The 25224-nt window shown below is 39.5% G+C and overlaps 2 protein-coding genes across 5 annotated transcripts in view; one reads left to right on the top strand and one right to left on the bottom strand.

Annotated features, from left to right (window-relative positions):
• Positions 1 to 12508, bottom strand: part of FIG4 (FIG4 phosphoinositide 5-phosphatase) — a 72328-nt gene extending 59820 nt beyond the window's left edge. Inside the window, exons 1-2 of one of the 4 annotated variants that reach the window (XM_037391519.1) lie at positions 11998 to 12508; positions 429 to 527 (exon numbers count right to left, since the gene is read on the bottom strand). In XM_037391519.1, the coding sequence (XP_037247416.1) occupies positions 429 to 527; positions 11998 to 12060 (162 nt within the window). In that variant the 5' untranslated portion in view covers positions 12061 to 12508. Of the gene's footprint in view, positions 1 to 428; positions 528 to 2855; positions 3045 to 11997 lie in introns of those variants that run through there. The other 3 variants (XM_037391518.1, XM_037391515.1, XM_037391517.1) reach the window with 3 other exon arrangements.
• Positions 12509 to 14468: 1960 nt separating this feature from the next.
• The window catches only part of AK9 (adenylate kinase 9), a 76607-nt gene continuing 65851 nt past the window's right edge, over positions 14469 to 25224 (top strand). Inside the window, exons 1-5 of the mRNA XM_037393002.1 lie at positions 14469 to 14592; positions 17094 to 17157; positions 20423 to 20475; positions 20560 to 20656; positions 24536 to 24648. Coding sequence (XP_037248899.1) covers positions 14476 to 14592; positions 17094 to 17157; positions 20423 to 20475; positions 20560 to 20656; positions 24536 to 24648 — 444 coding nt within the window. The 5' untranslated portion in view covers positions 14469 to 14475. The remainder of the gene's footprint in view (positions 14593 to 17093; positions 17158 to 20422; positions 20476 to 20559; positions 20657 to 24535; positions 24649 to 25224) is intronic.

The following is a 25224-nucleotide window of genomic DNA, read 5'->3' as shown; positions in this document are numbered from 1 at the left end:
AAAAGGGAGAAAGACTGAGTCAGACTCTTAGTAGTATCCAGTCAAAGGACAAGAGGCAATGGGCACAAATTGAAATACAGGAAATTCCATTTGAACACAAGAAGCAGTTTTTTTACTCTGAGGATGGGATAACAGTGGAACAGGTTACCCAGGGATGTTGCGGAGACTCCAGCCATATTCAAAACATGACTGAGCATGGCCCTCAGCCACCTGATGTAGCTGACACTGCTCTGAGCATGAGGGTAGGGCTAGACAATCTCCAGAGATTCCCTCCATCCTCAATTTTTATATGACTCTGATTCTGTGACATACCTTTGTTGTAATTAAATTAAATTATGATTAAATGTGTAATATTTAAATTCAGTTCGATATAGACAGTATTGTTTGGAATAACTGGGAAAAAAAAACCAAACTAGAGAGGCACTCACCTTATCATCAATTATAACCAAATCCTTTGGTTCAGTGCGATCTATTTTCAAAACACGGTATTTGGTTTCTGCAGGATTACTTCCAACAAGAAAATACCGCTACATTAAAAAAAAAAAAAAGTCAGAATATTACACAAGATAAAGCAACCAAAGTCCATTGTAACATAAGACATCAACAATGTCATTTAGATAGTTTCTCAACTAGATCCATTTCAACTGTTAGAAAACTGTTTTAGGCATCAGTACCTTAGGTAGGTACACTTGTATACAATCAGCCTTCACAGCTTAAAAGACCTCATTCCCTCCCCTGTACAAGGAAGAAAAAAAAATCAAAAATTGAAGAAAGGTAAAAAACTTAAGAGAGGGGAAAAAGAAGCAACTTGTACCAGGCACTGTCCAACTACACCCTGCCCCAGCCATTACTGTCTTCCCATTTGCTTTGTAGAATTTAGCAGAAACTTATATACACAAATTTGTAACTTTTCACAATCTAAAATTACTGTTGCTATATTGTAGTCCATTGCTATTTCTGCCACCTTGTCTTTCCTAGTCCATACTAAACACCGAAAAATTGTAAGTACTTGAGTACAAGAAGTTATCTTCAGGTTTTATTTATATTTGCTATGACTGGCTTCTCACTGCTCTTCCACAACACTCAAGTTTAATGGTGGTTAAAAATACCACTTTAAAAAAAAAAAGTTTATTTCTCATTTAAAATATGAAAGAAATACTACAGGAAAACATATGTGTCCATTTCTCACTTAAGGGAATCAAACTATAAATGATTTTTTACATTTACAGGTATCAACAGTAAGCACAGGTTACAGGACTAACTTGCTATAAGCAGCTCTCGTTTTACTAATTCATTTAATCAGTGTGGTGCTACCACACAGCAAGGTGTAACTCATTATTAATGCTCAGCCTAGTAGGAAAGCACGGCAATTTCACGTGGATCTATGCAGCCAGCTCAACTTTAAAAGTCACATGGATTTAAGATGTGGGAGAGGAAATCAATAGTAAGTCACAGAAACCTCAGAATATCATAATTTAAGCCAATTAGATGTTAAGAAACATCTTTACTGCCAAAACATTTAAAGTGAAAGAACTTAAAGCCCTCTTCAGCTTCCCTGAATTCACAAAAGCATCTAGATAGTCAGTAAGCTCTAAAAAAGAAAATAAAATACTTAACTTTAAGAGCTATAAAAGGAAACACCACCAACTCCTGGCTCTACCTTGTACACTGACATTACAGTGCTTACTGAGAGGCAAGTTCTGCTGTTTACTCCTAAATGATAGTAAAGAAGGGCCTTCCAAGTCATACACCATCACAGCACCCCCTCACTGAAGCCTTGGAGGCAGCACTTTGGCACAGGAGACAGTTTCCTACTGTTCTTTAGCAGCAATGTGCTGCTGTGCACAGCTCAAGCTCCTCAGCCTGTCCCCCCCAGACTACCCTGTGCAGGAGATCCCTTAGTGCCAAGATCCAGGAGGAAAATTGTAATGACAGGGAGGGGGTCAGAACCCCTACTGCGTGGTACTGAATGGCACAAAGCTGGAGGCTGGAGCTCTTCTGTTGGTATCACCCACCAGCAAGAAACACGAAACCACCAAGACGGGCACTTGCTTAGACCCTGCCATCATACCACCTGTTTTTCCTTCATGCACTAGAAGGTGAATGGGCAGAGGCAAATATCATATTAATTTGTAACACATGGATGATAAGTTTGTATTTTAAGAGTGCTACTTCTCTACTTGTAGAAGATTATTAATTAAAGCTAAACAATTATAAGTAGTCCATAATAGTGCAATAGAGCTCAGTGATCTCCCCTCATTTCCAGCTCATTAGATAAGCGTATTTTCTTCCCAAAGTGAGACCTGTGGTTATTGACAAATGGTCCTGAATAAAAATAAAACAGTACAACTTAAGACCACATTTAAAATTGGAACATGGCACGTGACACGCAGGAACAGAGAGAGAGAGATGGATACAGAGTTGCAAATGCTATTACTATGGAAGTTCAGCTGGATACTTCTCTATTTCCATTTTAATAGACCAATAAAGCACAAGGAAGCGCTATGAGGAATGCATCACTCACATCACCTTGGCAGCTGCTATAGTGAGCTACAGTGCCAGCTCTAAACGCTGCTGCTGCTTAGAACAGCAGCAGTTAGATTGGATGAGAAGTAATTGTATCTGCAGACTATGGCAGCAACCACTATAACGAATGGTACTTAATAAGCTCTCTTTGAAGTCCTTTAAGGACTAATGCAGGGGTTTTGTTTGAAGTTGCACAGCCTAGCTTTCTAATGCATTAAGGAAGGTCAGTTGAGAACAATGTCAAAACCCAGCATCAGTGGCCTTAAAGAAGCCACCTTCTTAGAAATCCAGGCAATGGGAAATCTCTGTTAAGCAAATGGGAATCTTACCCACTGCATGTTAGAAGATATTCTTGAGGAAGTAATAAAGAAGAGAACATCTGCAAAAACTTTTGAATTTGGACTAGTCTTCAAAATTAGGAACCCAAAATTAGACTTCTACTTGGTAAGTTATCAGGACTGACTACCAATCAGTAATCCCAGAGTTACTCGACAAACACTATGATACGGCAGCTCATATTCAACCTCCAAGATCTGATATGAAAACTAACAATGCAAAAATTAAACTAAAAACATCAACAACAAAAAAAGACATTTCAGCATTAGCTGCTTCTGCTACCTAATTTATGCATCTAATGAATAAAGAAGTCTGTTTTACTGGATGATATGGAGCACAAATAAAACCGTATCAGTGACGTGTACCACAATTAAATTTGCCATCACATGAATACTAGGAAAGAATAAAGAACAATATCAAATCAACACAGCACTGAGCATGTAACATCAAATAAATTAATTTCTGAGGTTGTAATATAACTGTAATATTAATCAAAGCTAAAATGCACTGTACTGTTTACATCTATTTTCATTAACAGAAATCATTACAGTAAAAGAAATGAGAATCCACAGGTAAGCTACAGAAAACTTTCTGGGAGTTTATATCCTTATTCTCTTACCTCACTTATTACTAAGTTGAACTGAATAAACTGAAGCATTTTCCAAGTGCCTCAAACAATTCCACTCCACAACAAAGCCACTACATTTAGATAAATGGACAACCTTGACCACCAAAATACTTTCTGAACAGAACAGTACACTAGGAGAAACTGTGCAGACTTCCCCATACTACTCTGCCAAAGTCCTTCAACCATCACCTGAGATAAAACATGCTATTTTCAGGTTTACTCTGCCCTTGGCCTTTGCTGAAACTTGTTAACAAGTGCACTTTACCAACCATGGCACTGCACCATGCAGCTATAAGACCTGGACTGAAGCTTAATTTATCGCACAATTATCACTAAGCAACCACAAGATAGGAACAATCATTAGTGACTTCCATCTGGGACTGAGTTTCAACCAAAGCAATCTAATTGAAAGGCTTTCTTCTATCAATCTTTTGATTTAGCCAAACCAATAAAAATACCTTCTTCCACAAGGAATCTAAACAAAATAAAAAAACTCCATACTGCAAACTGTTGTTTATGGCAGGATAATAGTTCTGCAATCAAACATTTTGACCATGATTATTTTATTTTTTTATCTTTAAGACGATTATTTCTCTACAACTCCTGATCTAAAACTATGATTTACTTCTTTGTATAGGCTAATTATCATTCAGAAGTGTCAGCACTGTGAAGAACTTAATTCACTCATTTGTGAAAAAGCAGCGCACAGCTTAATCAGCAGAAAAGAAAGTGAAAATACACTAAAAATTACTTGAAAAATACAGCAGTGCACTAATACAGCCAATTGGTAAACCTGCAAATAGCATAAAGAAAAAAACACTGAAGAACTCATACCAAATGCTTGCAAAAGATACCCGTTGAGCTCACGGATATGTCTAAAACCACAAAGCCCTAAGGAAGGGTGGTGGGTTGACCTTGACCAGCTGCCAGCCCCCCACCCAGCTGCTCTCTCACTCCCCCTCCTCAACAGGGCAGGGGGAGAAAACAAGATGGAAAAGGTGATGGGTCAATTGTAAGGACAGGGAGATTGCCTAATATTTACTGTCACAGGCAAAACAGACTTGACTTGACAAAAATGAATGTAATTTATTGACAATTAAAATAGGTTCCAATAGAAAGAAACAAAATTAAATTAAAACACCTTTTCCCCTCACCCTCCTTTCTTCCCAGGCACAGCTTTACTCCCAACTCCTTTCTTCCCCCTGCCCTGAGCAGCGCTGGGGGGTGGGAAATGGGGGGTTGTGGTCAGTTCCTAACAGTTCCTCCCTGCTGCTCCTTCCACCTCACGCTTTTCCCTGCTCCAGTGTGGGTCCCCCTCCACATCCACAGGCTGCAGCTCCTTCAGGAAATATCCCCCTGCTCCAGCAGGGTCCCCCCCCTCAGGCTGCAGGGGGTCTCTGCTCCAGCACCTGGGGCACCCTCTCCTTCACTGACTTTGGTGTCTGCAGAGGTGTTTCTCTCACAGCTTTCCTCCCTCCCCTCTCTCACAGCTGCCACATAGCCTTTTTTACTCTCTCAGACACATCACCACAGAGGTGCCACCATCTTGGCTGCGGGACAGAGCCGTGCCAGGCGGTGGGTTGGTTGGAGCCGGCCACGTCCAGCATGGAGCAGCCCCAGCCTCTCCTCACAGAGCCCACCCCGCCGCCCCCCATCAGCACCTGGGCACCTGCACCAACGCAGGGAGGTATTTACACACTGGTCACGCTTTCTGCCAGACTAAAGAAACACACGAGGTTGCCAGATGACAAACCTTCATGTGAACACTGACTCTGGATTGCTGTTATCTCTCTAATTTATGCTTAACTGGGCACTGCAATGGTCACCTGCCATCAAACCTCCACCCTCCTTCACAACCAGCATAAAGCTACACAAGGAAAAGCCTCTTCCTCAAACTTTTTGGCAGTTTTAATATGTACTGAAATTGATCATAGATCAGAAATCGTCAAGGCATAAACAAGATATTAAATAGAGTTGAAAAAGGTATAGGTTCAGCCTTTTTTTCTCTACTACACCAAAGAAGGGGAGAAAAATAATTGCACGTAGATGTAAGGTACAGCAAAAACTTACTGTTTTCTTTCTTTCTATGGAACCTACACAATTCAGGAAGTACCTGTCTTTCATCTCTCATAGAAACTGGCAGAATGACATGAAGAAAGGAAGAGATGCTAAGGAGCAAACAGAGGCACCTGAAAATAGCAAAATTCAGTTGCCAGGCTGCCTGCTTCACGTAACCTGTTGAAACTCTTCAAGAGGCCCTTTCAAGATGAGAAATCTTAAGAACACACTCTGCCAAGCACCACTTTTGGGGCATGTAGAAATGGCTACCCATTCTGCATCCTACAGCCACAGCATTCGGTAATTCCGTTCTGTCCCAGGACAACCAAAGGTTTTTGTCCCAAACAGGACTTTGCTACTGCTGCTCCACTGAGAGGTTCCTCAAGATTCTCCCTTCGAATATTCAGCTAAATCTGTTAATGGTTGATCTATACATTTTCCTTTAGCTAAATACTTTTCTCCTCTAGCATCTACTCTGCTGGAATGCTTTCAGAAATACAAGTAATTGGATGCCTTTCAGCACTCACTTCAATAGACTAAAGAAATCTTGCTGTCCCTTTGCCCCTCCTAAGACATCTATGTTAACTCACTACACCTTCACTGGACCTGTTCCTGGTTGAATTCTTATTTCTTAAATGAATACGGACAGAAAATGTACACAACATACCATATAAGGTCTCATTATAGTGATAATTAGTATTTCTCACTAATGATGATACCACAAAAAACATATCTGCCTTTTTCAGTTGTACTTCATCAGCAGCTCAGCCTCCCACCCCTTCTTCAGGTAAAACACCCAGATCCTGCTCCTTCCACTCTACTGCTTCTGAATTTATAAACTCTTAACAAAACTTTATTGGTATGTAATCTATCCTAAGGTGCATGAAGTTTCATAGCATACCATTCTATTTCAAATTATTTCTTTTATCTACTCCTGAGGGTTGTCATCATTTCTTGCTATCTTGTGCTCAGATTATGCTAATTATTTGCAATATTTCAAAACTCTGGTCAGAGCTGACCCACATTTTGAACTAATAGTGTTACTAAAAATGCTGAAGTATATTGATTGTAAAAGCATTACTTGAAAAAAATGAACCCTATGAGATGGTTCCTTATTTGCTTCACACTAACTTCTCCAATAACCTCCCTCCTCTCATTAGCAAAGCCAGAGATTTTCTTTGTGGCACTGCACCTCCATAGAAGATTTAGTTTAAATACTTATGGCCATCTCATTTTTAGATGAAGATGTGCAAAACAACCAGGTTAATCTGATAACAACTTTGTAAGTCTAAACTGCATTTTATATCACTTACCACAATTTTCAATTACTTTCCTACAGAAATTTACATACAGGACTTCAGGATGGATTAAATATTCCATTTGTCACACTCCAGTCACGGCACCACTCTTGACCTGAACTAGTTGAAAATATTTAGTCATTCACTGTTTAGTATGCCCACATCTTCAAATTTGCATGTTGAATATATTTAATTTTATTTCTGTGCCAACACTGATTGTTGTTCCCTTTTTCATAACTTCATTCTTTTTACTCATATTATCTTTATTCCTCATTCAGCACATTGGTACTTACAAAGTAAATTCTTACGTTAAACAAGGAAACATACCCATTTAGTTTTAGGGTCACAACAAGCTTCACTTTGAAAATAAAAAGTAGTGATAGAAAATACCTGGTTTTCCTCAGCCTTATGTTATGTTTAACTTCATTAATTTGTGACCATTTATCCACAATTCCCTCATAACCATTGCATCCAGAAAAGTGGATTCACAACAAACTCAAATCTGTAAGAGTGTCTCTCTCCTGTTGATCTAGTGACTACATAGTAGCACCCAGGACAATACAAGACAAAAGAAATAAAACATATGGCAGACATTTGAAGGCACATCTTTCACATGTAGTGTGGGGCTACCAGTTTTGAACTTTTTTTTTTTTTTTGTTCTGCCTCAGTAGCATTATACCCTTGAAAACCTGTGGTGTTCTCATCACTGCTGTTCCACCAAGTATCTGTTGTACTCAGGAATGGTCTCATCCCACATACACCAGTTGATTAAGTTTCCCTATTTCATTGCCCATATATCTGACAGCCTGTCAAGACATTTAGGACTGAAACAGTGCTTTTCTGTGTTTCAAAAAACCCCTTCTCTTGTCTCAACTCCATCCTCTGCTCCATTATGTCATCATCATTCCTGGAATGCCTTTACAGAGGGAATAGGGCAGTCAGCCATGAGGGGTTGTCTTCTGCTAATGAAACCGTTCAAAAGAGACCAAATTTCACAGCCACTTCTAGCTAGAAAATTCTGATAGCTAATGGTTGCCCAGCAGACTGCTCAGTACTTTCAACATTTTTAAAGTATATCAGAAAAGTATCTACACAAAAAAGTGCACTTCATATTTCAGTAAAAATTCTGTAGCTTTTTCTGTGAAATTGTCTTCTACATTAAAGTTTCTCCAATTTGAGCACAAACTAACTTCAGCATTAAATAAGCAAACTTGTTTTAATATAAAAACATCATAATTATTTTTAGAAGAAATGAAATTAAAAAACAAAACAACCACATAGTTTTCCCTGGGGAAAAGGGCAGTAAAATCTACAGGTAATTATGCTAGTCACATTTCTTAATAAGCTTGTGCAAGTCATTTGGATACTGTGGAGATAGAGACTGTAGAAGAACCTGATTAGAATAAAATAATATTAATTAAGCCTCATAATATCCTGAAAGATAGGCAAGTGATATGCTTTATAGACATGGCATAAATTGACTTGTTCAATGTCACACCACCTCAGGGGAATGATAATTTCCTGTAAACTAACCCTACAGCTTTCAGGTGAGCTTCATTTGAGGGATACACAAAAGCTCCATCTTTTCCTGAAGAAGAAAGGCAGTATCTTTTGTTTCTTATTAGTCATACTGCTGAGATATCTTTACTGCCCTCTGCTGTGCATTTCAGCGGTAAATATATGCACAAAATGAAAGATAACTGGCATTGATCTGAGCACCACTGTTTCAATTCATTTTTCTGACTACTTCTAAACAAGCCTTCAACTTCCCTAAACAAACAAGAGATGCAATCCACATCTCCATAGTATTTATTGACCCAAAGCATCAGCTTAAAAGGTCGGTCTTGGCAACTACCCTAAATTTAAATGTTAATAGAAAATACAGAATTTTGCTCTCTGTTGCTTCAACTGACACTGTGAATTCTGTTCTCCTCACCTCTAGGGGTCTTTCTTGTTTGACTCCAGTAACACTGCCAGAGCGTTTCCTGTTTGACTTAAAAAATGCTACCGTATTCTTAACTCAAAAAAAAAAAAAAAAAAAAAAATCAACCAGAAAACTCCTCCCTAAACCATTTCCGCTTTCTCATCCATGTTTTCCCTTCCTCCTTCAACACAGGGGAGGTTACAGGAATAAGCACTATGATTAGTGTAAACTCCATGTTTCTCCCACTGCTGACAGCTGAAGTCATCGCTTCCTTGCCCATTCAAGGTCTCCACAAGGCATCTTAGGATAGTTTCATGTTACCCTGTATCTGACATAACTCCAGGTCCCACATGCTTATGTTGTATCTAAAAAGTGTATCTTTCAAGCCTTAGAAAAATCAGAAGACTAACCTGAACCAGGAGAAAGCTATTCAACTCCGTGCCTGGGTAATGCTTCCATCACAGCTGGCAACTGCATGACTGAGTTGTGATGCGAAGGAAGCTACATGAGGGGTACCTCGGGGAGAAGTGGGACGTTTTTTCAGCAGCCCAATGTGACACTGAATCAGCTGTAACAGCAAATTTCCCTCTAAAATTCTCTGCAACCCAATCAAGTCTGAAGTCCAGATTTGGGCTCCCCAGTAGAAGACAGACATTGACATACCAGAGTGAGTCCAGCAGAGAGCTACCAAGATCATCAGGAGGACAGAGCACATGACGCATTGGGAGAGACTGAGAGAACTGGGTTTGTTCAGCCTTCAGAAAGCTTTGCCAGGATCTTACTGCTGTCTAAAACTGTCTAACAAGAAGGTATAGATAAGACAGAGCCAAACTCTTCCAAGGGGTGTACAGTGGATGAACAAAATGCTACAGATACAAGTTGAAACATGCAAAATTCAAACTTACTATAAGGAATTTCTTTCCCACACACACACTTTTTTTTTTTTTTTTTAAACCATGAGGATGGTGAAGCACTAGAACATGTTCGCAGAGGCTGTAAAATCTACATATTTGGAGGGATTAAAAACTCAGTTGTACACAGCCCTGAGTATCATGGTCTTGTTGAAACTGCTTTGAGCAGGGGGCAGCTGGACCAGATGATCTCCAGAAAACCCTTCTAACCTACATCAGCCTGTGAATTTCTTAAATGCATCAACCCTTTTCAAATAATGACACCAAAATTATTCCTACAGCATTTTTCCTTTTGAAAAAAAGGACTAGAACTTGAACATCAAAACTCAAAGTGCTGCAATGTGCACTTTTTTTATTTTTTAATTAAGAATATAACCACTCAGGGAAAATACTTCACTTTCATCACCCACCAGAAGTGACTGAAGAAATAGCTTTGAGACACTGTTACGCAGCTGAGACATTTCAAATGGCACATGCTGATCCACAAACTACTGCCTTTCATAGCTGATCAAAACCAACTTTCTTCCCGGAGTGATGAGGGATGCTGGATCTGCCCCTCACTAAATTCTGAACACAACAAGGCATGGGCAAACCCATCCATTTAGGCAGGTATTGCCAGCTATCACTAGCCAGATGTAAAAGACACTGGTTCCTGAACTAACAAAATCAACTTGAGAGGCCTAGAGAATTGTAGCCAGCTGACAGAACTCTAAAGCGTAATATTGTCCCTGTACATAGCATGTTGTCTCTCAGCAACTGAGCCTTAGAGCTCAGAGAGAAGCAAGCCAGGTATCCATTTGTGTCAGTCACAAAAAGCCAAACCTCAGCTATCTGAAGAGTAGCAAGAGTTGTGAGCCAAGAACAAGTAAATTCAGTAATTTGGGACTCAATTCAGGAATCATGTTTCTCCATCACCCTCCTCTCATATAGCAACAATTTAGCTGAAACTAAAACAACGTTTTCAAGCAATGCTGAAAAAGATGATTAAAACAGTTATCAACATTCCTTTAGGCATAGGGGGGGAAAAAAAAAAGAGTAACATTCTGGACAGCAAGTGTGACCTCAATTTTTTTATTTACTGGCACCAATAATTCTGCATGCTTAATCCTCCTCTCCTCTTTCACAGGCTGTTTAACAGGCAATTGTTACAGAAGCACAAACCTACTTCTGGAAGCCACATTCTTCTTTATACTGGGACCATTCATGCAGGGCAGGCTGCATTCCCTTCAACTTGTGTATGCCCTTTTAGGAAGTTTTCAATTGGCTACACTGACTTCAGTGTATAAGCTGTGTTTCTATTATCATACAGGTACCATCTTAAATTAGAACTAGAGCTAATTGTTGCATTTAAAGCCATGTGTTACCTAACCCTATCCGAAACTACCTCAATTGAAAAGAACAACCTACTATGAAACAAGAGAAACTGCACAATGAAACTTGAGCTGAAGGATGATACAAACAGCGGTGTCATCTCAGGTTATTCACACCAGGCATCGGGTTCTCACACACGGTGCTCATCACATGGCTAAAGAAGCCATTACCACTCAAACCTCCAACCCACTCTGCCCACAGCAGAAAGTACTGTGAAGAGCAGATGCCTACAGTTTCTGCAACAAAATACTAAGGAACGCTAAAAACCTTGAACAGCTTAGTTCCAGAGGTCAGACTGAAAACTCTGGAAGCTGGCTCCACAAGTCCTTCAGCCGATGAGATCGGGAATCTCTCAGAAGCACTAAACAGACGGGCACAGGTGGTAACTGCCTCAGCCGCCCCGTTTAAATTCGTAAGTCAGACCTGAACCCCGGACAGGTTCAGCTGTCCGGTTCTAACGCACAGCGGCAGGAGCCAGCCCGGTCAGCCTGGCCGAGCGCAACAGCCGCACCGCAGCCAAGCGCGGGCGGCGCTAACACCGGCGGCAGAGGCGGTGCCGTTGGGCCCAGCCTGCCCGGCCCCACAGCTCCCGGGTGGCCCGGAGCTTACGGCCCCGGGTGGCCCGGAGCCTGGGCTTGTGCTCGCCAACGGCGCTGGGGCCAGAAACCAGCTCTTCGCTTAAGTCACGGGGCAGAGACACGGCGAACACAGGAACTTTTAACAACTTGTTATTCGTATGTTTTAGATGTGTGACCCAAAAGACAGGAAAAAAACCCAAGAGAAAGATAAGGAACGGTCTTTTGACAACTGCAGGCCAGCAAGGGCGGGAGCCGCGGGCAGGGCCAAGCCAGCACGGCGGGGGAGCCGGGACATCCTCCCGCTCCGCCCGGCGCGCGCTGCCGCAGCCCCCGCGCGGGGCCGCCCGGCGGGGCAGGCGCTACTTACAGCCCTGGTCTCGTACAGCACCAGCTTCTGCACCGAGCTGATCAGGGGGGCGGCCGCCGGCATGGCCCGCGGGGGGCCCGGGCCTCGCCCCGGCCCTGAGGCGCGGCGGAGGGCAGCAGCGGCAGGGGGCCGGCCGGCCGGCCGCCCGCACACCGGGGGGGAAGCTGAGATTCTGCCGGGGGCGGGGAGACGCAACGAGGCTGGGGATCAGCGCCCACCGCCCGTTGCTGGGCCCCGGGCGGAAGGCGGAAGTGCCGGCGCGCCGCCGCGCAGGCGCACCCGCAGAGAGAGAACGCGCCTGCGCTGCCGCCCGAGGGGGCGGTGGAGCCGCGTCACGCGTGGCCCCTCGGCGGCGCCGCTCCCGGCGCGGCGGGGCAGGGTCACCGAGGCGGGCAGGCGGCGGCGCCGTCAGCCGCTGCTCCCGCCGGGGCCCGCTTGCTGCGGGGTGCCGAACGCGCTGCCGCCGCGGGCGAGGCCGCCCGCAGGGTCAGCACCAGGAACAGCTCCGAAGCCCCGTCCCCCTTCCGCCCGGCGGAGCCGCCCTGCGCGGGGTGGGGCCCCCCGCCTCGCCCCACCTTCCCACGCCTCCCCACGCCTCCCGAGGGGCGGGCCGACGGGGAGGGGGCGGGGCCTCACTGTTGCCCAGGTCACGGGGAAACACAAGCCGGTGGCGGTGGAGTGCGCGCGGCGGCTGATGCGCCCGCGCTGTGCCCCCCGCCCTTCGCTCAGCGTGAGTGACGCCCCTCCCGGGCCGGCCCTGAGGGGAGCCACCGCGGTCCGGGGGGTGCTGGAGGGGCGGCGGGGAAACGAGGCCCCGTAGAGCTTCCAGTCGGGGCGCTGGGGGGTCCGGTTTGCTTGGTTGGTTGGGGCAGTTTTTGTGATTAGCAAGTTGCCCCTTGATTGGAAAGGTCTGGGAAGGAGCGAAGCTGCTGGAAACACCAGGTGTAAAGTCCAGCCAGTAAGTTTCTGTGAGAGAAATAGAGGGTTGGGTTGTATGCGGTGGGTTTTTTAATATTAAAATCCTGTCCCTATTGTTCAGAAGCTTTTATTCTGAAAGCGTCAGAACATTTCCGTTTGATGTTTCAAAACAAACTTTTTCAGATTTTCATCCTGAAGTATAATTTTTCAATTTAAAAATGACTGGGGTGGATGGGGGGTGGAGACTTCAGTGGCCCTCTAAAGAAAGCAAGATTTTACTTTGCTGCCTTCAAACACGTTTCATCAAGCTCCTCATGGTTTTGGACTCCCTTTGTTTGGAAGGCCCACCCAAATTTTCCTCTGTTTTACCTGAACTGGAAACTTGTTTCTGGTTTACTTTGTTGCATAGCACTGTCTGTGTGATCTCTTGCAGACCTGGAAGAGCTGGGATTTATGAGAGGATTACAGAACAGATCATGAACCTTGATTTAATTCTGCAAAACCTTATTCGTGTACCTAGCTGTGGACATAGCAAGCAGTTCCATTGACCACGATGAGCCTCTTCTGTGTCCCCAGCTCACAAATGAAGGTCTTAGCAGGGTCATGGTCCATTTCAGGGACCAGAGAGAAGTTATAACTGTGTGGTAATTGGAATAGAAAGGAAAAAACAATGGAACAACTACATGCAGTTTAAAAAAAGAGCAACAGGCAGCTTGGGAGTCAGGAAAAAGTTATTATCAACAACCATATAGTTCCAGTTAGGGATCGAGGGTGGTTCTGACAATCCTCTCTGTTTTTCGGTGTAAAGAAAATGTATTTTGAATTTAGAAATTTAAAGTGCTGAAGCTGCTAAATGGCAGAACCAGGCCTCGTCCCTTGTATAGCCCTAATCCAAGGCTGGTTTAAAACTTAGTCAAGTTAATCAGTAGGAGAATAGAGAAACAATAGATCAATTTGTATGCACAGGTGCCCTCAGAAACACAGGTGCTTTTAGAAAAATCAGTGTATTTGAATAGGAATTGCCTGTTCAAAGGCTAAGTGTGCTTGAAGGATTCTGTGAGTTAAAGTAGGCAGAAAGATCATGATCCAAGGAGGACCTTGGAACTGAGGCAGACACTAGAACTGAATAGATGAATCAAGTGGGACAGTCAGGTGATGGATTTGCAGAACTGACAAGACCAAAGGAAACTTCTAAAAACTTCAGACATTGACTAATGATTTGATAAGTGTATATAAGCTGTGCTGGATCCCTTTGTTCTATGCCACTCACTGAAGTGGTGGCCCAACTCTGAGTTGTGATTAAAGCAAGCCTAGTGGTACCCACATCTGTGTGAATTTTTCCTTTAACATTCAGAAGCACCTCTTCTCTTAGTAATACGTTCATTGTGTATGTTGTCTACATGTTCTTTTTCTTTTTGTAACAGATTTTGTTACAAAGCAATTTGCCTTGTATCACATTATTATCCAGTTCCATTTTTAAGCATGTGTCATTTTACACATAGGTAAGCTACTATATTTTATAACAAGCTGCTTTTTTTTTCTCCTAGTCTTAGATAATACATGGCTTCACAAGTGGAAGAACAAGTTCCGCCCTTCACAGACATCTTCGATGAAGATGAAACTGAAAAATCCTTTCTGTTGTCAAAGCCCACTTGCTTAATCATCCTTGGAAAGCCAGTAAGATGTCTGACAGAAGTTTTTTCTTTAGATATTCTGCTAACAATTTTACTTTTCCTTTCAAAACATTAGTTTAGTGACGCTGCCAAAAAGATTAAAGACCTACCTTTTTATCTTTTCCACTTTGCAAATCCTGTAGAGGGTGGTAAAGATTCTGATCTCATGTAATGAGGACAATTTTTAGCCTGAGTGACCAGTCAATTACAATTAAAAGTGTTATTACTGTACTTAAAAGTCACATGTTGGTCAAAAAGTTTCTTCTCTTTTCTCATTGGCAGATGGATTGTTCTTATGTTATCTCAGTTTTCTAACTTTTAAAAATCTTGACAGATGTAAGACATAAATAGGCCTAAAAGAACCTTCAGCTTAATATAATGACTTACAGACATACAATGAGATATTAAATATTTTAACTTTAATATTAAACTTTGTTGTAATTAAATCTCATATATTAGGGAATAACTGAAATCTACCAAGGTGTCTTACAAGGATGTTTGTAGTGTATTTGGCTATAATTCAAGGTCTCTCTTCTCAAATAATTTGTGGCCTCCTAAATTTGGTGTTTTGTAATCCTAGACTTCTCAGATTTCTTCTTCCCAAATGTGGAAGACTCTATGTGTGGTTTTGTATTAGTGCCTTAGTTTGCTGAAGGAGGTTCTTTTTGGTGCAAGTTTGCCTTATGTCTGTACTGAAACTGGTATGCACTTAAATACACTACTGATGCCTGAAAGCTGCCTTCCACTTGAACATTGCAGTTGCCTGTGAAAGGTACCTTCAGAGCATTGCACTTTGCGAATGTGAACTGAAGGTCCTCTAGCAGCTTGCCCTTTGCATTTGTGTGTTAGCTCCCAAAACAGAGCCTGAAATGACCATACGGAAATCTGCTTTGCGCTGCCCACAGGTAGAGAGATAAATGGTGTGTACCTAGAGCTGGCAATCAACCCAAACTTCAATGCCAGTTGGCTTGCCAAATCAAGCTCCCGTCTCTCTCTACACCACACCACATGCTAACGTAGAGCCATTCTATGTGGTGCAGTATGCCAGCAAGTAGTCACATGACAGTGACAGATTATATCACGAGAAATGGCCATAGTGCTACGATGCAGCTACATTTCCTCTCTTTCAAAGACTTTCAGCAGGCTGGAAGGCTCCCAGTCCCTTGTGTTTGCATAGGTCTTCATCCATTCTTACTCCTTGGCTCCAGTTGCTAGGTAATGCTTGACTGCAAATCTTTGCATCTGACCAAACTGAGAAAGGAGGTAGAGTGGCGTTCTGCACATGTATGAGATGCAAATGCCACAGTGAGACTGTAGAAGGTGATAGTGCATTCAGCTCAGTGGAAAACTACTGAGGATGGGCTCACCTGTTTTTAAACAAACATAAAATTTCTAACCTTATGTTAAAAAAGTAGCTTTACATTTTTGTAGACCAAACCAACATAAAATACTAATTGAAAGACAATGCAAGAAAGATGTAATAAATAGATATTGTCATCTGAAACTGTGGCCTGCAGTAGATGCTTGATATTAATACAAATTTTAGCAAAGGGTTGAAATTGCACAAGCCTGGCCAGGAGGGCAAGGAATTAAATATTCCATTTTTATGATAATGTATTTTATTTATATGGCTTATATGTAGAGAATCTATCTTATTTAAGATATATCTTTTAAGTTAAAAACATAGTGCTATTAAGGCAAACCCAAATACATATATTCTCATCACTCCTGTGAGACGTAAGGCGTGAGTAGGCTGAAGTGTATGCTGTTATGCTGTTAATTGGGAATGTGATTTATTTGTGGGGTTTTACTATTTTTTAATTAAAAAATGTATCTAGGCTAAACAGATTGTCAAAAAAGGTCTTCTTGTATGCCCTTGAAAAGAGGGCATAATCCTAAGGGTGAAAGACAGTGAGTTTTGCAAAATCCCAGTCAGGTAGCTGTACTCTTAGAGGCCTTGTTACTCTTGGTTATGTTGGTTCCTCAGGATTCATGTAAGTGATAAAATAAACGTTTTGTCAGTATCTAAATCAGATTTGTGGACTAACAAGGGCAGTTTTTACATATTCATTGTTCTAGTCAAAGAATACTATCCCTATGCATCCCGTTCTTACTCAGAAACAGCTGAAATGATTTGCATCAAAATTTGCTTTGAGACTGAAGATAATAAGTTCCAGTCCTAAAGAGTTTCTCATAGGAATTTATGGGCAAATCGTAGCTGAGTTTTAGATAGAGTTACTCAGAAACAAAATCAGTATAATTACTTTGCAGATAATTAACTGCAAAGGGCAGTAACAATATATTAGCAATGCTAGGCAGTGTAAAATGGGATAGTATTAAAAAGAGTGTATGTGTTTGCTCAGTGCGTAACTCAGAAGCCCTAATTGTGATGGTAGCTTTTATTTGTTTTTATCATATGAAAATATATTCTTTATTGTGTAACATGTTTGTTTTGTTTTTTCCTTATGCCTGTTTTTCTTTTAAATGTGTATTTCTTAATTTAAGGGTTCGGGAAAGAAAACATTAGCTAGAAAACTGTCACAAATATGGAAATGCATTTTCATAGAAGGTAAATATACACTATATTTGGAACTTTGCATTGGCTTTATCATATCTTTTGGTTTAGAATATCCTTGCTGTTCCCTGTAATTCAGAATGGCATGTTTCTAATTGCAGTAAAGACTACTGATAAGGACCAAGTGACCAAGTAACCATTTTGCCAGAAATGCAGTTGCTGAAAAATGGCCTTTTAGAGAGACTTAGAAAATAACTTTCTTGGTTTTGTTTTGTGTTTGTTTTGTTTTGTTTTGTTTTTAAGAAGGGGATATTTGTAACACATAATAATCAAATGCTGTTCTCAATCCTGTAAGGTGATTCATGTGACCCCTCTTGTTCACATGGGGGCAAATCATTCAACTCCAGAGAGCATGGAGGTTTTCCAATTCAGACCATGAAAAAATAGGAGCATTTTTCCTTTCTGCTTGTGCAGTGCCTAATACAAGGCAGGGTGTACTTCAGGAAACAGAAAAGTAGCTTTTGTATTAGTATAAGTAATAATGGAAGGAATAGGAGCTGGCATTTTTGAATTTCTAAACCAAAAATGTCTGATGGCTTATTTCAGATGTAGTTAATTTCTCTCACCATACCTTTACCTGAACACAAGATACCATTTCATTTTCTAAGATACCTAGCTCCATTTCTGACAGTCCCTCTCATCAAAGATTTTTGAAGGTCTGCGGAGTAAAAACTGTTGCTTGTAACATTCCCTATCAACACATCTCTAGAGTTTTGTTGTTTTGGTTTTTTCTAATTTCAAGGCATCTCAGCAAGGAAGTAGTTTCTTACAAAATTTTTTTGCAGTTTTCTTTTGTACTAATTTTGTCAGCCATAATTAAAAATTATTTTAAAATCTGTGATTTTTTTTAAAGCCCTGGTAATATTTTTCTATCTGTGATGTTATAATTCACAAATCTTGATTAATCCACTCAGGTTTTATAAAAAAAAAAAAAAAAAAAAAAAGAAAAATTTTCCACTAGATTTGTCTTACCAGTTTGAAGAGTAATATAATCTTTTTAAGTACAAGAAAAGAAAGCACATAATAACCTTAACTTGTGTGCCTCTTCAGGGATGCCAAATTACAAATCTGATTTTATGGTATATATGTGTACCGTTGTTCTGATTATCAACTAACTATTTATATATAATTTTTCATTAATTTTTTTTCTTTTTAATGTGCCCCCCAGTATTTTTAATCATTCTAATAAAAGCCCTCTAGTGGACAGTGTAATTCTTCATATTCCTGAGACTATGTAGTCTTATTTATCAAATTAAATATCTTATTTTGAAGATTTGGAATTATAATATTGTAAAACTGAGTTTTAATAAAATGCTTTTTTGACTTATGTAAATATATAATTTTTAATTCATAGGATTGTCTAGCAAAAAATTAATACCTGGTCCAAAACATAGATCAAACCAAAATCAAAGGGACTTTAGGAATGTACTTAAACCAATCCACACTGTTTGAATGTATTTAAACCATTACTGACAAATGTCTATCACATTTGTTTTTAAAAATTTCTAGGTAGTCTATCTCTGTAAGACAGTTTTTGCCATTAGAAAGTTTTTCTTAATGACTGATATAAATTTAATTTATTGCATTTTAATGCCTTATTTCTAGTAGATTCCGAGAATTATTCTCTTCTCCTTTTGCTCATGGTATTTTAATCTTTTGTCTAGTGTACCCACACATGTATACATACACACATTCCTTCAACTTTTGTAATAGTTTTTTTACATTTTCCACATCAAAAAAGAAACAAAGAAATTCAGCTTACATAAACATGAATAATTTAGCTCAGAAAAGACCTCCAGAGGTCATTGAGTCCAACCTTCCACTCAGAGCAGGTCAGTTAGAGAAGGTTGCTCAGGGCTGTGTCCAGCTCAGTCTGGAATATCTCCAAAGATGAAGACTCCACCACCACTCTGGGTAACACTTTGCAATGCTTGACCATCTTCATGATGAAAAATTGCTTCCTAATTACCCCATTGGAATTTCTCATTTTCCGGCTTGTGTCTGTTGTGTCCTGCCCTATCTGCATTTCTGTCTTTGTGCCTTCCCAGTAAGTAATTTTAGACAGAAATAAAAAGCTGTCCTTTGTCTCCAGGCTGAACAAGGCCAGTTCTTTTGGCCTTTGCTGGTACATTCAACACTTCTAATCATCTCTGTGCCCTCCACTGGACCCGTTCCAATGTATCAATATCTGTCCTGCGCTGTGTTACTTATTGAAAAAATAATCCAACATAGAAAATTAATAAATAGAAAAGATATTCACAGTCTTTTTAATTTGACAAAATATTTTCTATCCATTTATCCAGTAAGTAGGTCAATAGTCAGGAACAAAACAGGTCCAGGGTACACATACGGTGCTGATTTTCAGTTGTCTGTATTGTTTGTTAATATATTCCCTGTATCTGTTTGGCCCATGACAAATACTGCTCTCCTGAACACCCATTCATAAGATAGTACACACAACAGTCATCATTGCTGGTATGAACAGCTTGAAAAAACAGCCACTGTGTTTTGGGAAGAAAGATTTTAGCTGTAGAGGCATGAATCACCTCACTTCAGGACCTTTCCCTGGCCTGGTTTATGAGTAATGTAGATGTAGCCTCATAGAGTCATATGGTTTGGAAAAGACCTTTAAGATAATCAAGTGCAACCATTAACTTCTTGAAAACTTTTAAGTGTCTGCTTATTTCAATGGTATAGAAATGTGAAAGACTTCCAGGATCATTCTGCTATGATGTCACTCTCTACAAAGACAGAGGGCAGGTCTTTGAATTTGATGGGTGTCAAATTTAACATTTATTTAATTTTAGGTAATTAGACTACATAAGGACTAGGTTTGTAAGGGCTTTTTTAAAGCAGATGGTTTTGTGTGTCTATAAACAGTTCTTTTTCTAAAACTTGCTTTTAAAATTTGGGCTCAAATACTAATTTCTGGATTGCGCAACAGTAATGCTAATTTGATATAAATCAGTAGTTAAAATAATCCTGCAAGGCTGCTGTTGTGCATTTTTTGTAGTACCTATAGGGTTAAATTGTAGGGAAAAATATATACCCAGACATTGCCAGAAGGCACCAAGATCTGGATGGACAAAATATAATAATTGCCCTAAATATAATGGCTGTTCATTCAAAAATAGTCTGGTTGCTTGGAGCACACATCCATACTCCTCTCTGTGTGTGTATGTATGTAACTGCATGTACATGTCTGTACAGAAAATGTTTGTATTCTTTTAATTTTATTCTGTCTGATGTGCTTCCTCAGCTTTGGAAGTAATTCAAATGAATATTCATGAAGAAACAGAATATGGGCTTAAGGTAAAAGTCTAATCTTCTGGTAAGTTTTGTCATCTTTTTGACAAATACGTGTTATATAAGACTATGTTTTGCATTTTACCTTAGTGTCAAGAATTGCTTTTTAAAGGTCAAACTATTTCTGAAGAACTGGTTACAGAAATGATTCTGAAGAAGATTGAGTCACCAGAAGTTGCTCATTTTGGTAAGTGTATTTATAACCTAAACTTCTCAGAATAAACTAGCTATAATTTTGCCACAGTTTGCATCCATTACTGCTCAAATATAATTTACTTTGTATTAGTAACATTTTTTCTTGTACTTCTCAGGCTGTGGAATATCCATAAACTAAGAGTGTATTTAGGGATTAATTTACTGATATGAGAGATCAGAAGGTGTCATACCTGTCCTATGTTGTGTTAATTTTGAGAAAATGAATTTGCCCAACTTTTAAGTGTTGCCAAGACTTTCATTTGACAATACTATCCGGTTAGAAAAGTTTTAGGATTTAAAATACAAACTTGTTTGGTGTTATTTTTGCTTGAGTACTTCTATAGCAACAATAGAAACAACCAAACCAGCAACAGTAAAAATATTTTAAACATGTAAAATAAAGAAAAAGAAAGAAAAATTATTGAAAATGTGAAGTATTACAGTAATTTTTTTTCTTACAGCATTGTTTATTCCCTTTGTGTTTTGTTACTGAGCTGAAGTTAGATGAGAATAGTATTGGTATTGATAATAATTCTTCTTTTTGAGGAAAGATTATGTTAATTGAGGCTGTTAAGACTAGTGTTGCACATCTTGCTAGGGTCTGAACCTTCTTCCCTGAAGAGAAAACAAATATACTGCTAAGTGGAAAGAAAGTAAAAGAAAATGTAGGGTTTTTTTCTGGTGCTGACTTTTATTTGAGATTTCCATTATAGGAGTGAGACAGGTATAGTGCCAAGAAAATGTTAAGTTTCTACTGCTCTGAAAACTAGCATGCTTCTATAAGCTTTCAGTTGCAATGGGGTTTGTTCCTTCTCTAGTCCAAGACTCAACAGTTCTGCAAAAGATGCAGCCTTACCTAGTGAAACCTTTAAATGCCTAGGCTTTTAAAACAGTAGGCAAAAGACAGAGAAGTAGGGAAGAAATTTTTAAAAAGAGATGATGAGGAAACAAAAAATTGAGGTAAGAAGTAGCAGCAGAAATACCAGTCTCTTAATCCATATGTCAGGACTTAATAAAAGCCTGAAGAGACACCTGTGTTGCCTGGTTTCCCCACTGAGTCACTGATGATGAATGCCTAAGATGCATGTATCACAGAGGACTACAGAGATCCTTGAGACTCTAAACATGACAAAATGGATAAAAGTTTAGTTCTTATAGCCTAGCCATTTTCTGTATTGCAGATGCCCCAGAGTAGCAAGGAATAGAATGACCTACATCCTCACTATTTTTCCCACCAATTAGAACTTGTCTCTAAAACCCATTCTTGCTAAGTATTTTCTAGTCCTAACAACTTTTTGTTTAGCAACTATTATCTTAATATAATCCTTGGAAAGCTTAAGTAGGCTTTCAGCAGGAATTAATCAGTCAATTCACTATTAATTAAATAAATGAATTAAAGATTTTAGAAACAGTTTTGTATGAGAGGCTGATTTTTTTACTTTTAATGTTTGGCTTTAACATTGTAAAATATAAGTTTCTAAACAGTACACACAATAATATATTCTTTTCAATTATATTCTTCTGACTTAAATAATAAACACATATTATGTTGAAGACTGAAGTGTCAGATATTCAGAAGTGCTAAAGCAAATGATACTTAAAAATTGTAAGTCACTGAAAACTTTTTTTTACTTTCTGAAGGAGGTCAGATATGAAGCTTCTAAGGTGTTTCTTGAAGTAAACAGTGTCTTTTTGAAATAACTTCGGCACTGAAAAATAACAAGCAAACTTGTATTTTAGGGTATTGTTAAGAAAATACAGCATTATAACCTCTGTGTAGCCGATACGCTTGATATTTTATTTTTTTTTCAACCAGAACAAGAAAACAACCAGAAGTTCCTATTATGTTAATGTAAATAATGCTTGCAAAGGAAAAATATATGTCATTATCACTGGAGAAAACTACTCAATTAACATGATTTAAATCAAATCAGGACCAAAGTTGTTGATTTATTAATGGCAAGTAATTAATTGACAATCAGTGAACCAGTGATCAGTGATTCGGTATCAGCCACACAACAGACAACTAGGCACTTGCCAAATATTAATAAAGACCTTCAAATTTCTGAACAACCTTCTAAAACTAATTCCAAAGAGTATACTCAAATTTGCATGATTATGTATGCAAACCCTCTGTCAAAGACAGGTGGAAGTTACAAACACACATTCCCTTTTATGAGAATGCATGTTCACCTATTTAAGCACACTTTCTGTTGGAAATGTAGGTGCTCTAGCTTTGTCTTTGTGTGCCATTTCCTACAGTCTACTAATCCAGACACCAGTGAGAAAGCTCCTCACGAGCTGACATGTGCTGGAGGGGTGGGTCACTATCTGTTTAACCCTGTTCTGTCAGTCCAGTAGTTGAAATGCAGGTTAATCACAGCATCCAACAGGGAGGCTGCTCTGTCAGGCCTAGACAGTAAGTTGTAGTGTTGGCACATCAAACCTGGTTAGGCTGCCGTTCTTTTACCTTGCTCTCGCTCTAAGGTCTCTTCCCCCAGTCACAAATTTTAATGCTTTTTTTCAAGATGATTCCTTCTCAAAAGCTTCTTGGTGATCCCCTGGTTACTATTTGATCTGGTTGATGGTTGTCTTAGGTAAACTTCATGCTTGTTAGTCTCCCCACAACGTTACTGGTTTGGGGTGAACACCTTCTCTGAGAACAAACAGTTTGGGATAATCTTTTCCCATGTTACATTCCCATTCCTCTGACATTAGCTGTTGATATCTGAGATGTGCTGATAAGCAGAGGCTGTGCAGACCCCCACATCTCGCTACCAGTTAGAATCCTCTGAAAGTATCAACAACCTAGAATCCAGGATTTTAATTTTCTAGAGGAATGACTATACATTATACCCTCTCTTGATCCTTTTCCAGAAATTTTGCATCTATGGATAGTAGTTCCCTAAAGAAGTCTTCTGGCCTAATACCTCTTGCAAAGACTGTTGCTATGTTTTTGTGCTGCATGGATCTGCATTTAAATGTTCTTACATAAAATTCTAAGCATTTGGAGCACATGTGCCATTTCTCTAAGGGAATATTCTCATCATTAGGCTACAAAATTCCGCTTGATTCAGTCTCTCATTCTGGCCTCATCAATACTGAGTTCCTTGCTGTACAGTATTTGTTACTGCACTGCATGCAGCCATCAGTAGTTACAGTACTCTCCTAGGAACTTGAAGCCACAAATTCATCTGTGGTGCTGAGCACACTAATACTAGGAAAAAGGTATTAGTACCCCCATGCTTGCCATATGTAGTGAGGACTCAGCATTACAAGTCCTGAGTGAGCGGGTGCTTATGCATAGGTGCCTCAGTGTGCAGCTGTGTGCATAGTGCCTCCTTTTGAGAAGATTTAACATCCAGGAGTGCTGTGTATCCCGGAGAGTTGTTCAGGTTCACTTTATTGTCCATAGAAGCCAAGATCTTTAAAAGCTGTATAAAAAGCCTAGGCTCCTAGTTTAAATGTTTTGTATCACAGAGTGGCTAATTTTTGCAATGCATTTTACAAAGGCTTTTAGTGACAAAAATGGTCACTAAAAGTTTGTTACTTTTTAGGCACTACAATGTCTGAACTAGGCACATGAAGCAGGTGGTCTGAGTATAATCTTTAATGCCTACATAGTCCTCCCATTTCTTAACTGAGTTAAAAAACTTTGATTCCTATATCAAGTTGAAAACGCCACACTTTTTTGTCTGTACTTCATCTGAAGTAGACATGGATGCACAATTTTTTTAATAGTGTTATATCATGTATATGGTTTAAAATTGTGCCACTAAATAGATGTGTTGTTTAAAGGAGATGAGTATAACTAGTCCTATATTTGATAAAACCTTCTAGAAGATATATTTAATGAAGTGTATTTTGGCAGGTTATGTTCTCAGTGGATTTCCTTCTCTCTCAGAGGAATACATGTCTGTTTCACAGCAAATAGAGAAAATAAAGAATCTAAAATTAAAACCAGATTTCCTGATTAACGTTAAGGTAATGTCATCTTCAGTAACTTGCTAGTAATTTTCCTAATTATTAGTAGACTCATATGTTGCATAAGTCAAAAGATAATATTTTCCCCTGTGTATTTGAGTATAGTATTTATTGAGGAATGATAAATTATTCTCTTCTATACTGGAATGGAATTACACCGGTTTGTTCCATTATAAGCATTGCTCATGTAAAATAATGAACATTTCTTAAAACTTCTGGTGCAGTTACAGTCTTTGCATTTCTACCACTTAGAAGATACATGTTTTCAAGAAAAGAAAACTTTGAATAACGTGATTATTACAGGATTTTGGATGCCTGCACATTTAACATTCATGTATTTCAGTAAGAAACTTTTCACATACGGAACTTAGAAAGCAAAATTTTATTTTTTACTCATTAATTATGAAACTTCTCCTTAGTCATTATTAATTCATACCATTTACGAATCTCAGTTTCTTCATGAGTAGTAATATGACATACCAGATACTTTACAAAAATGACTCTGATATAACCAGAGAAACATAAATCAATGTTAGTGTAGGATTAAGAGGACTTTCTCAACGTAACTTAAAAGAA

The sequence above is a fragment of the Falco rusticolus genome, chromosome 6 (genome assembly GCF_015220075.1).
Source record: "Falco rusticolus isolate bFalRus1 chromosome 6, bFalRus1.pri, whole genome shotgun sequence".
In the NCBI taxonomy this organism is placed as follows: Eukaryota; Metazoa; Chordata; class Aves; order Falconiformes; family Falconidae; genus Falco; species Falco rusticolus.
The sequence above is the reverse complement of the archived record's forward strand: the minus strand, read 5'-3'. Positions and strand labels throughout refer to the sequence as shown.